Consider the following 12,892-nt stretch of genomic DNA (forward strand, 5'->3'; position numbering starts at 1 on the left):
CTCCCGCATGACGTTATTTTCCCGGGTGCCGCACAAACGGCTGCACCAATCGAGATTTAATGGATGTTTATATAAATCGTTTAAAAGAAAAAAAGCCTTCAATTTCTGATATTTAGCCTTTTCATTTGGCCCTCCCACTTGAAGCCCCTCCCTTAGGGCGGGTACCATTGCTAGTTGATCATAATGTGCCATTACATATTCACAATAACACAGACACTGCATTTGTGCTTTGAGGACCTTTCTTTATTGTAAAACCCTTCACAAATCCAAGTTTCATCAAAAACATAGGCAGGAGTCTTCTTCTGATAAACAATTTTACAGCAAGGGTGTTCTCCCCAAATCACACATGGGAATGAAACATGGACGACAGCAAATATCGAGTAAAAATTTATGTTCAAACTGCCCTTGAAAGATTCCATCTGAGCATAACCAGAAAGGGACAAGAAAAACAACAAAGTCAGAAAGAAAACAAAATTCCTAAACACTGGTCACAATCAAAAAACTGAAATGGAACTTGGCTGGATACATGGCGAGGACAGAAACAATAATTACAAACTGGCAACCTCAGGAAGACGCTGAAAGAAGCACAATGAGATGCAAGATCAGATTGAGAGATTAAGTTATGTTACGATTTGAGTTTTTGGTTTCAATTTTTCAACAATGCTCCATTATAAGGATATGGAGAACCAAATTAATAAATTTTACATTATTTTTTATTTTCTTTAATCTTCATTTGAGAATTCAGATGGGGTTAGAATTTTGAGATTCTTGTTGTCTTCCGAACCACTTTGCAAACATTGTTGTGGACATTCTGGTGACAACCAGTCGCATGGCTTTCATCAAGGGATTCAGGGTGGTGGATGGTTATCAGGGGTAATAGATGGTACTCTGAGAAGTTATGTTTACAAGGTATATGCTCAAAGGGATATACGCTTTCACGATAGCTTTCTCCATACTGGTTAACTGAATACCTTGCCGACTGCTGAGGATCGCTTACAAGGGGGGCACGTACAACCCAGTGTGGGCAATGCTATGTGAATTTAACAAACCTTTTTCAGCAAAACCATTCCCACAATATTTGTTTGGTATTTCAGATTCAGTTCTCCTGCATGGAACTTCATATGCATTTTCAAACTGCCATTTTGAGAAAACCCTTTATCATATATCGAGCATTTGTAAGGTCGTTTCCTGTATGAATCCTCATATGTAATTTCAAACGTTTGCTATGAGAGAAACCTTCATCACATATCAAGCATTTGTAAGGTTGCTCTCCTGTATGGATCCTGATATGCAATTTCAAATGGCCTTTTTGAGAGAAACCTTTATCACATATCGAGCATCTGTAAGGTTGTTCTCCTGTATGGATCCTGATATGCAATTTCAAATGGCCTTTTTGAGAGAAAGCTTTATCACATATCGAGCATCTGTAAGGTTGCTCTCCTGAATGGATCCTCATATGTAATTTCAAATTGTGTAGATGAGAGAAATCCTTATCACATATCGAGCATTTGTGGGGTCGCTCTCCTGTATGGATCCTCATATGTCTATTCAAATCGCATTTTTGAGAGAAACCTTTATCACATATCGAGCATTTGTGAGGTCGCTCTCCTGTATGGATCCTCATATGTAATTTCAAACTGCCTTTTTGAGAGAAACCTTTATCACATATCAAGCATTTGTGATGTCGCTCTCCTCTATGGATCATCATGTGTGATTTCAAATGGCCTTTTTGAGAGAAACCTTTATCACATATCGAGCATTTGTGGGGTCGCTCTCCTGTATGGATCCTCATATGTGATTTCAAATGGCCATTTTGAGAGACACCTTTATCACACATCGAACATTTGTGGGGTCGCTCTCCTGTATGGATCATCATGTGTGATTTTAAATGGTCTTTTTGAGAGAAACCTTTATCACATATCGAGCATTTGTGGGGTCGCTCTCCTGTATGGGACCTCATATGCGATTTCAAATTGCCTTTTTGAGAGACACCTTTATCACATATCGAACATTTGTGAGGTCGCTCTCCTGTATGGATCTTCATATGTCTTTTCAAATTGCTGTTACGAGAGAAACCTTTATCACAGACAGAGCACTTGTGGGGACGTTTTCCAGTGTGGATCCTCATGTGTATTTTGATTTCACTCTTTGAAGAAAAATCCATTCTGCACACATTACACTTATAACGTATTCCCCTTTCTTCAACCTTTTTGTGTTTGTTTAATTTAATATTAATCTTGGTGTTGCGAGGCCCAGACATGCACTTGTATTTTATAGGAAGTGAGTCTTGAAGTTGTGATTCTTTCTTCAAAAAAGGCTTCTTCTCCACTGTCAAGCTGCGACTGGACCTTATTTTTCCCATCTTACTTCTAGATTGTTCTGCAGAAACAAAAAAACACATTTTCAATTTTTTTTGGTCAAAATCAAAATGCAAAATATTTCACACTTTTCCGAAAATTATATATTTTCTCAACACAAGATCGTACGTATGTTAATTTTTTACATTTCCACTCACCAGTTGAAAAACAGGAAGCACTTCCGTTTGTCATGGTAATATCATTTGAACCTTCCTTTGCAGAATCACATTTTGAATCTTCTGTGACAGATGAATCGTTGTTGTGTTGTCTGCCTTCCACATGTACAGCATGGACATCACCTGTGTACAAATCAGCATCAGTCGTTTGCAGGGAAATGGGATTGAGACCCATCTTGAGAGTTCATAGAACATGTTGTCATGGAATGTATTCTTCAATTTAAATATAAACATTGCCGCAATACCCCTGGGCGCTCACCTGGTAGAATGAAGCAGTATACTGCACTGACTAAAGGTATTGTTGTTCAAATTATCAAATTATTATCTTAATTATGCCACTCCATCACAACAATTTTGTTGCGCGATTCCCCTCGGTTAATACCGGTAAATCACGAATACCTTGAAGGTGCACACGTCACGTTGGACACGTGACCGAAGACGGCGGTCGAGACCTCACTTTCACACACCTTGTGGGTGCCGACCGGATTTGCACGGTGTGCGAAGCGGCGTTACCTTACATGACTTATGAATCCGATTTGAGCCAAATTCGGCTCAAATTGGTCACATGCTGGCCTTCAATCCTTCCTCCTTCTTGGAAGGTTTCATTCCTCCTTCCCTCTTTCATTCAGGGTTTGGTTTCACAGCCCATTAGTCACGTGGGCCTGGCTTTCTGGCCACGCCTTCCTGCACATTAGTAATGGCTTCTCCCAGTCACACGAAGGTTTGACATCCTGCTCTAATTTCAACGCATATTGGTCTTGATTAACTACACAATGGGAAAGGGCTAATCTTCACATTCAATATGACATAAATAACTACTGCAGGCTACATGTTGTCGTGCAATTAACTATAGGGGGTTTGCCTTTATTGCATAACCGCAACAGTATTTCAAACCGTATCTTGGCATTTTTAACCAATTTCAATGGATGCTAGAAGACAGGACAGCATGTACAATAATACTAACATAATCATAAGACTTTAAACAAAGAAACAAAAAAAAATATTTTGGGGGGCAACCTATCCCCCTTTGCCACCCCCCCCACCCCCATTGATTACCTTAGACCCCAATCTTTCAAATGCCGTGAACAAACGTCGGTACCTCATGGGTCATGAACGAAATGTTGTGGTCAGGTTTAATTGGAATAGTATGTGTAGTTTCTGAGAAGAAAGCAAATACCTATTTTGGAGGGCGGCCCCTGCCACCCCCCTCGCCCATCAACCCCAAAGGGGCAGATTTTTTTTTTAATGCTGTGAACAATCTTTGGTACAGCATGGATGGTGAAAAGACTGTGGTCAAGTTTCATCAAAAGCGTGTGTGTAGTTTCAGAGAAGAAAGCATCTATCTATTTTGGGGGAGTCAAACCAGGACCCACATGCCCCGTTGCATGAACCACATGACCACCCCACCTTGTTGAGCCCCTTAGACGTCCATTTTCTTAGTGCCATGAACAAACATTGGTACATCATAGGTGATGAAGGTTGTGGTGAAGTTTCATCAAAATAGTGCGTGTAGATTCAGAGGAAAAAGCTAATTCCTATTTTGGGAGTCAAACTCAGTGCCGACGAGTCTGGCATTTCACTCAGGCTGACTGGCATGGTCTGCAAGCAGCCATCAATCATCTAGACTGGTCTCCCATCTCTACTGCCTCTGACATCAATTCTTCCTGGGAATTCTTCTAAAGCAAACTGCTCTTTCTCATGCACAGATCTATCCCATCTCGTCTTCAGTTGTCGTACCGTTCCTCCCGTCCATGGTACACTGAATCTTGTGGTGAGGCAGTTGCCCTGAAACAATTTGCCTTTGCCTCTTGGAAGGCAAATCAAACTGAAAGCAATCTCAGTTCTTCCACCAAGCTCGGAACAAGTGTGTGTCTACACTCAGGAGTGCCAGGAAGCACTATCTCTACACACTCAAGAATGAACTCTCAAACCTGTCTCCTTCCTCCAAATCCTGGTGGCGTCTGGTCAAATCAGTTTCTGGTGTTTGTTCCCCCTCGATCCCCTCCCTTACCTCAAATGGCTACACAGTTGACACCGCACATGACAAAGCCGAATGCCTCAACTCTGTGTTTGCCTCAAAATCTTGTGTCCCAAACCCATCTCTCTCTGTTCCCACCTTACCCAGTCGAACCCAACTGCTCCTGGACTCTGAGTCCTTCTCTCCTGACAAGGTGAGAATTTTTGTCAAACCTCGACTCTGATTCTGCAACTGGACCAGACGGCATCAGCCCACGGGTCCTAAAATCCTGCTCTACTGCTCTATCTCACCCTCTCTCTTGCTCAAAGTCATCTGCCAGCATCTTGGAAATCAGCAAACATTACCGCTGAACACAAAAAGGTGCAAAAACAGACCCTTGCAACTACAGACCAATCAGCCTGCTCCCAATTATCAGCAAAGTCATGGAATCCATCATTGCTTCGGATATCAAATCCTTCCTCTTCTCCAATGGCTTGATCTCCGATCATCAATATGGATTCAGACCAGGTCATTCTACCCTGGACATGTTGCTTCTGCCGTTGCAATAATGGATGAAGGTCCTCAATGCCAAACAGGAAATCAGAGCTGTGTCCCTTGACATATCACGACCCTTTGATACGGTCTGGCACCCAGCTCTGCTCACCAAACTCGACTCCTATGGTATCCATGGAAATCTCCATGCATGGCTTGCGGACGTCCTCTCTGGTCGAATTCAACATGTGGCCCTGAATGGATTTCTCTCATCTCCCCTCCTACTCTGGCTGGTTTTCCCCAAAGTAGTGTTATTGGCCCTGTGCTATTTCTGGTCTTCATCAATGATCTCTCCGACTCTCTGGAAAATCCTCTCTATCTCTTTGCTGATGACTCCACTCTCTGCCGCTCCATTCCTCATCTGTCAGATCGGCAGTCTGCAGCCTCCTCACTCTCTGCAGACCTGGACAAAATCAGACTGGTCAAACAAGTGGAACATGTCTTTCAATCCTGACAAATCTCACACTCCTACTATGTCTCTCTGAAAAGACCGGCTGGAAAACCCTCCCATCCAATTTCTCAACAATCCTCTCCAAGAAGTTCTGTCGCTCAAGCTTTTGGGTCTCACTTTCTGCCATGATTTTTCTTGGGAAAACCACATTTCCAAGCTGGCGGCCAAAGCCAGTCGCCGACTGGGCATCCTCCATCGTGCGAAGTCCTTCCTTGGCACACCTGAGCTCCTCCCCACATACAAGGCTATCATCTACAGCTGAATGGAATACTGTTCTCCCCTCTGGGCCGGTGCTCCTGCCTCACACCCTAGCTCGGCTTCACGCTGTTGAATCCAAAGCTTTCAGAATCGTTGGAATCTCCTGCGATGAAGCTAACTCCGAGGGCCTTTCACTCACTCGCGCACCGTAGGCAGGTTGGTGGTCTTTCTGTCTTCTAACAACTCCTCTCCGACCTTGCTCCCCCAGCTATCTCTGTGCTCTGTCCCCCAAATATTCCCACAGGTCGTACAAGATCTGCCAGCAACCCTCTCATGGTTACACTGCCAAAATCTCGGCTCTCTGCTCACCTTCACCCTTTCATTCCCCTTTTCTGCCGCCTCTGGAACAAACTCCCCCACTCCCTTCAATCCCACTCCTCTCAAGGTCTTTGAAGCAGATGTTCACCACCATCTCTTATCTTCCCCCATCCAAAACCTTGATCTTTTCTACCCCCGATAATTCACCCCAGATACACTTTTATGATATTCCAACTCTTTTCCTGGAAGTGCTTGCAGTGTCCATATGTTTTATACCTCTCCCACCTCCCCCAAGCCCTCTCCCTCCCACAGTTCTCTCGATGTCCCTGCTCTCAAAATGTTGCGTTTATGTCCTTCCCCCTTCTTTCACGAACCTCGATCTTGTATACAAAAAAAATCCCCAAAAAAACCTGGACACACTTTGAATCCCGATAGACCCCTCAGCCACCGACTTATTTTCATGCCGTGAACAAACCTAAGTCACAACACAACAGATATAATTTATGCCAAGTTTCGTCACAATCCCGCGGTTGCGGAGAGGTGTTTACGATGGATGGACGGACGTGCCACCGCATAAGCTCCCCGGAACTTCTTTCCAGGTGAACCAATAATGAAGTTAAAGATTGTTAAAAAGAAAAATTCCGGATGTCAAGTGCTATTGAAGCAGTCTTCTACATCACCCTTATGCACCACCCTATTTTACATGTCCAAGTGATGCTAAACTTGAGGTTAGTGGAAGTAACAAGAAGGCGATTTGTGTTCAACAGTGTTTAAGTATTTAAATCAATTTACATAAAATAAAGATTGTAAAATTCATTTTTAAACAATTTCTGCAATTTACTGACGGTGCACAGTGCCTATTACATCACTCTATCGAACGCGTTACATTAGTTATTTGTGCCTGTTGTTTGTGTACTCTATGATGTCATTGCAAACAGTAATTCTCCTGTTTGGAATGATTTTCCGTTTTGTTTGACTCCCAAGTAGCAGATAGAGTGAAAATATTGTTGCAGATGCGTGTTTTTGGGTTTGGGGTTTGGGGTGCATCACGAGTGGGTCTTCTATGACCCTCCCCGACCTCTGAACCCGCAGGTCGCTGCGCCTTGGATAGGTTCGTTGCCCGGCGGGATGTTAAGCAACTACTGACACCGATTGAGACCGCCAACCCTGGTAACACAATTGATCTCGGCAGGTGATCCTTCCACGGCATAAACAGGTAGGCAGCTTCTCCTCAGGTACCCATATCGTTCAAACAGCAGCAATTGGTCTGGTGTTCCAGCTTTTAAAATGCTTCCGCACTATATATTGTCGTACAACTCCGGTTAACACCAGAGTCGTGGATGGCCTAAACGGTCTTATTCGGAGGCAACTACCAAACACGGATTCGGCTATATGTCACGTGGGAGGAAGAAGGAAAATGGAGGCTGCGGCAAAAGCTTACCTTGGTGAAACGACGGCAGCTGCAGGGAAATTAATGCACGCGACACCAAATTAAAATGTACAAAAATAAAGATTTATTGACGGACCCGATAACAATGAAACGCGATGGCAATCAAATAAACTAAATCCTATATTCGGGATCCCGCACACCAGACTCAACAAATACAGACGGGGGATGGATTAAAGGAAAATAATTGTCTCGTCGTGTAAAATGTAATCGCGGAGCTCGGGCTTATCTGGCTCTTGTCGTCTTCAGTGTAACACGGCCCCACGGCCCTCTCCGTCCGCCTTCGAGCACCACCAGGCCTCGTCGGTTCAATGGCACACCACGAGGTCCCTCGCTCCAAAGGTCCAACGCAGGGCTGCACGAAGAAAGCGAGCTCCACTCGGGCTGCCGGCCGGGACTAAAGCTGTGCAAGCTGCAACTCTCCAAACTCGGGGTCGCACCGGGACTGCCAACTCAATCCGTGAACTGCGAACCAAACTGGTCAAATGCGAACTGCCAGGGCTGGGAATCTCTCTCTGACTCCAATCTCCAAGAGTCAAGCATGAAGAAAAACGAATGACGTCCAAGCACGAAGGAAGGGCAAAAAGAGAGCTCTCTTCTAACTCTCCCTCTCTCTCCCTTGAACCAACTCTGTGCCACTGCTCTCAACCAACTCACTCACTCCACTGACATAACAATTGCGTTCGGCGCTCGCTGATCTCACTGGGCCAACTCACTCACGAAAGTCCCGCCGCGCCTCGTATCACTCCGGGGCGGTGACGTCAGCCTTGGCGCGCCACCCAATCAGTGGCCTCCACCGACTCGTTGGCTCGCTCAGGCCCCTTCCCACCTTGCCACCCCAAACACTTGTTCTCTGTTCCTTGGTCATAGCGCGTGGTACTCAAGGTGGATAGGCCTGTCGGAGGTGTAAATGGTGGCGGCCATGCGGCGGTGTCCTGGCCTGGTTTCCTTCCTAAGTCATGTCAGGGAGAGGGCATTATTTAGAGTTGCACTGAGGACTTGTTGGAATGTCTATGTGGCGTCCAGTGCCAAAAGGGACAAAGGTTTGGCTAACGAGGTGAGGACACACAGGGGCGCTACTCTTTAATCCCTAACTCTACTTAACACACGGATCTCCTGGTAGATTCACAAGTATACTCCTTACCCGACAAAACGCCTACACATGAAGAACTCATTACAGGGTCAGATTCCTTACCGCGACACCTCGAAGCATGTTACCTACTCAGCTCTATCTGCTCGACATATCACTACCCCGCCAGACATAACACAGCCTCCCCCCAAGCAAGTATATACATTTTTGTACCCCGTCCCACAGCGGAGCGAAAGGGGGACTATGGTTTTCCCCTTCGTCCGTGTGCCCGTCCATCCATCCGTGCAGGCATGCGTGTGTGCGCGAAGGACCGCATTCGAATTTGGTGTGTGGGTGCAACCCACGTCAAAATCCAAGATGGCCACCGCCATGTATGTCTGATGCCATGTATGTCTGAACCTTGTGAGCTGAATATCATGAAAAATAAGTGAAGTACCAACTTCTAATCTGGTGTGTGGGTGTATCTAGGCACAAGGAAGAACGCTGTTTAAAATTGGGTCGCCACGTCAAAATCCAAGATGGCCGCCGCCATGTATGTCTGAACCTTGTGAGATGAATATCTTGAAAAATAAGTGAAGTACCAACTTCTAATCTGGTGTGTGCGTGTATCTAGGCATACGGAAGAACGGTGTTGAAAATTGGGTCGCCACGTCAAAATCCAAGATGGCCACCACCATATATATTTCTGAACCTTGTGAGCGAAATGTCTTGAAAAAAAGCGAAGTACCAACTTCTAATCTGGTGTGTGGGTGTATATAGGCACAAGGAAGAACGCTGTTTAAAATTGGGTCGCCACGTCAAAATCCAAGATGGCCGCCGCAATGTATGTCTGAACCTTGAGATGAATATCTTGAAAAATAAGCGAAGTACCAACTTCTAATTTGGTGTGTGGGTGTATCTCGTCATCACGAAGAAAGCAATGCAAAATTGTGGCGCCATGTCAAAATCCAAGATGGCCACTGCCATGTATGTCTGAACCTTGTGAGATGAATATCTTGAAAAATAAGCGAAGTACCAACTTCTAATTTGGTGTGTGGGTGTATCTCGGCATAAGGAAGAACGCTGTTAAAAATTGGGTCGCCACGTCAAAATCCAAGATGGCCGCCTCCATGTATGTCTGAACCTTGTGAGCGAAATATCATATCATAGCATGTTTTCTGCGTCTTCCACTTTGTCAACTCACATCACTTCCCCGACGGGGGACCTAGGCATAACGCTTGTCTTCTTTGTTCCAGCGGAGGGAGGAAACAAACAACATGCAACAATCCTACCTTAGCCACGAACCTTAACCTTAACCAGAAATTCAAAACTCTCAAAACTCGATAACATTTGTACAACCACAGTCTACAGACCACGTCCCCCGGTGGATGCCACCAGACGCAACCTTACCTGCGGGGCCATCCTAATGTGCCCCTAAATTTCTGCGGGCCCTGCACAGATGTTACAGGTGAGTGACATGGCTCGGTGGATTTCGCCCACATTCATGCAACACAAAATCCCTTAACCACGCATTCTCATTCCACCACTCATTACTGCACTTCAAAAATCAACAAAGCACTTGCTTCACTACACCCCCCCTGCAGGACCATGGCATTGATGTCATATACATGTGTGCATTCCTCAACTTGGCAGCGGGGAGGTACCACACAAAAATATGGTGGGAGCGCTTCAGGCCATGGTGCCCGCAGTCCCAAAAACAAGTCAACCGACTCACAAGTTCATTGCCCCCCCCCCCCCTTTACCTCTTGGCCCCATGACAGCCCAACAGCCCCTTTCCGCTGTTACCTCGCCGGTGAGGGTCTCCACACACACCAGGTTCCTCGGTGGCCTCCTGCTTCCACGCAGCTACACAGGTCACCGGGGGACTCCCTCACCCCACGGCGCCCAACCAGACCCTCCACCGACGAGCTCCAATTTCTAGATACCACTGGCTGTCAGGGGTAATTGCCACAGAGGGGGCCGCAGGCATCGCTCCTCAGAGCTTGATCCATACCTGCGGACACACACACCTTCCCCACCCACAAGACCCCAAAACACACTTCCTCCCCCGCTGCCATTCAAGTCTCACACAACTCATAGGCCAAGAATTATGTTAAACCTGGAAAAAATTTATTAACAAGCTGAAAATTTCAGGAAAGGTCCAGAAAAATGAGTTTAAAAACATACCAAAAGTCCCAGAAAATCCTCATTGTGCTTTTCAAGATGGCCACCAAAATAGCCGCCATTTTGCTTTTTATCATACCTTAACAAGTAGACATGGTAGAAATGCAAAGTGTCGAAATGTAGGTTTTCATACACAAGCAATCCTATAAAATCATTAATTACATGACTAAAACACTCAAAATATCCAAAACCAAGATGGCGGCCAGTATGGTGCCAAATATGGCCACCGTTCTCTATTTTATCATATCTTAGCAACTACATATGATAGAAATGCAAACAAAGTGTCTAAATATAGGTTTGAAGACACAAGCAATCCAATGAAATCATTAATCACATAATTAAAAAGCCCAAAATGTAAAAATCAAGATAACGGCCAGTATGAACGTCAGTGTGACTGACAAATCCAAGCCAAATCAAACCTTACTTTTATGAGTAGGCACATATAAATTATGTATAATATAAAAGGAAATTAGGGAAGCCTCAATACCCTCTAAGCTTAAGTTCTTTTCATAGTTTATGAATTGAGCATAAAGTCATTTATTACCATGTTGCTTCATGGATGATCCTCATTGTCATCTTCAGTCTCTTCATCCAATGGTATTGGTGCTGTATCTTCATCATCCATATCCAACAATGTTGGTGTAGTATTCTTGCATGATTGGCCGGTAAATTTGCTGCACATTGAAGTGCAAAACAATCCCTGTTTCTTGCATCCACATGACATCTATCTATAATTCCATTAATCTCTGTGTGTATGTGTGTATGTGTGTATGTGTGTATGTTTGTCTGTGACCGCTGTTTCTCGACAACTACCGGTCCGATATACTTTAAACTTGCCAGGTATATTGCTGGGGACCCGAGGATGTGCCTTTTCAAGGTTTCATATTAATCGGAGAAGTAGTTACCGAGCTATGGCGATTTCTTTACCAAACACTGCAAGCCGTTCGCTTTGGACCAAACCATTGCATGTAAATAGAGGGGGGGGGTTCTGTGGTCGTTGCGAATGGACCAAACCATTCATGTAAATAGAGGGGGGGGGGGGGGGGTTCTGTGGTCGTTACTGCCACGTGGTTTCAAAGTTTTTTTTTGTTGTGTTGTTTGCACGCATGTTTTTTTGCACCCACGTACGGGCACGCCCTAGGATGTTTACACACACACACCCCTACACAAATTTTATTTTTTATTTTTTTTGGCAAGGAACGGGCACCCACGTACGGGCACGTCCTAGCTTATATATAGTACGGGCATGCCCTAGTACCAACACATCCATCAACTTTGCACCCGCATGAAACCATGTTGAGCAAAGTGTCAGGGGCAACAGGGAGGTCAGTTTCCACTGGTGCGAGGGTATTATCCTGTAACCTCCATCCCCAATCTGTTGGTGGCAAAGTATTGGCAAAGGCTGTTGGTGGCAAAGCTGCATGCTGAAATTATGGAATGTGCTATGACAGTACATCTTCTATTGGTAACCGTGGGCCTTTTACCCTTCCGTTCCACCAAATTGTGCATGAATTGCTTGAGAGAATTTGGTATCAAGGTAGCTCCATTATCAGTTTCCTCCATGGTACAGTATTCATCACAGTCATATACTCTCAAACGGATATTGTTAAGTATGATTGAGGCAGCCATCTCAATGATCCGTTCGGATTTAGTGGCCACATCAATTACCTTATCAGTAATCCACTTTTCACGGAGAATCTTGTGTGTGGAGTCACGAAAACTAACGATGCTTTATTTCCCAGTGATGCTTGTTATTGTGATATCATCACCATAATGTTCCTGCAGCTTTATCTTGAGATGCTTCATTGAATATCCTTCTTGACCATATAAGAAAGGGTCCATGTATTCTAAAAGCTCTGTGACAGAATACTGACATTCGTCATTCTCATCGAGAAATTCACAAAGCTGCTTGAAAGCTTCATCCTTTACTTTATCATTTGGCCTGCCAACGGATTTTTCATGTTTATCTCCGAGGAATGCTGAGGCACAAATACGGTGATATTTTGCCTCAGCTGCCACTAGATCAAAGGCGTGTCGTATGCGATCTGCAACCACATTACCCCAATCATCTTGTCTATTTGTGGCATGATTCAAGACAGTTTCCTGGAATTGTAGGGTTTCAACGTTGCTAACAACTTTCCTGCGTTTGGTCGCTATTTTATAGTCAACAGCTATAACTTCTG

The 12,892-nt window shown here is 44.7% G+C and overlaps 2 protein-coding genes across 2 annotated transcripts in view; one reads left to right on the forward strand and one right to left on the reverse strand.

The window, feature by feature from the left end:
• Positions 1–227: 227 nt before the first annotated feature.
• LOC144889646 (uncharacterized) overlaps positions 228–12,892 on the reverse strand; it is a 54,954-nt gene continuing 42,289 nt past the window's right edge. The window contains exons 4-5 of the mRNA XM_078770675.1: positions 2,516–2,656; positions 228–2,379 (exon numbers count right to left, since the gene is read on the reverse strand). Coding sequence (XP_078626801.1) covers positions 1,130–2,379; positions 2,516–2,656 — 1,391 coding nt within the window. The 3' untranslated portion in view covers positions 228–1,129. The remainder of the gene's footprint in view (positions 2,380–2,515; positions 2,657–12,892) is intronic.
• LOC144888308 (uncharacterized) overlaps positions 11,437–12,892 on the forward strand; it is a 151,483-nt gene continuing 150,027 nt past the window's right edge. Inside the window, exon 1 of the mRNA XM_078765968.1 lies at positions 11,437–11,677. The gene's annotated coding sequence lies outside the window, so the exon portion shown is untranslated. The remainder of the gene's footprint in view (positions 11,678–12,892) is intronic.

Source organism: Myxine glutinosa, chromosome 1 (assembly GCF_964187855.1).
Source record: "Myxine glutinosa chromosome 1, kmMyxGlut1.1, whole genome shotgun sequence".
Classification (NCBI taxonomy): domain Eukaryota; kingdom Metazoa; phylum Chordata; class Myxini; order Myxiniformes; family Myxinidae; genus Myxine; species Myxine glutinosa.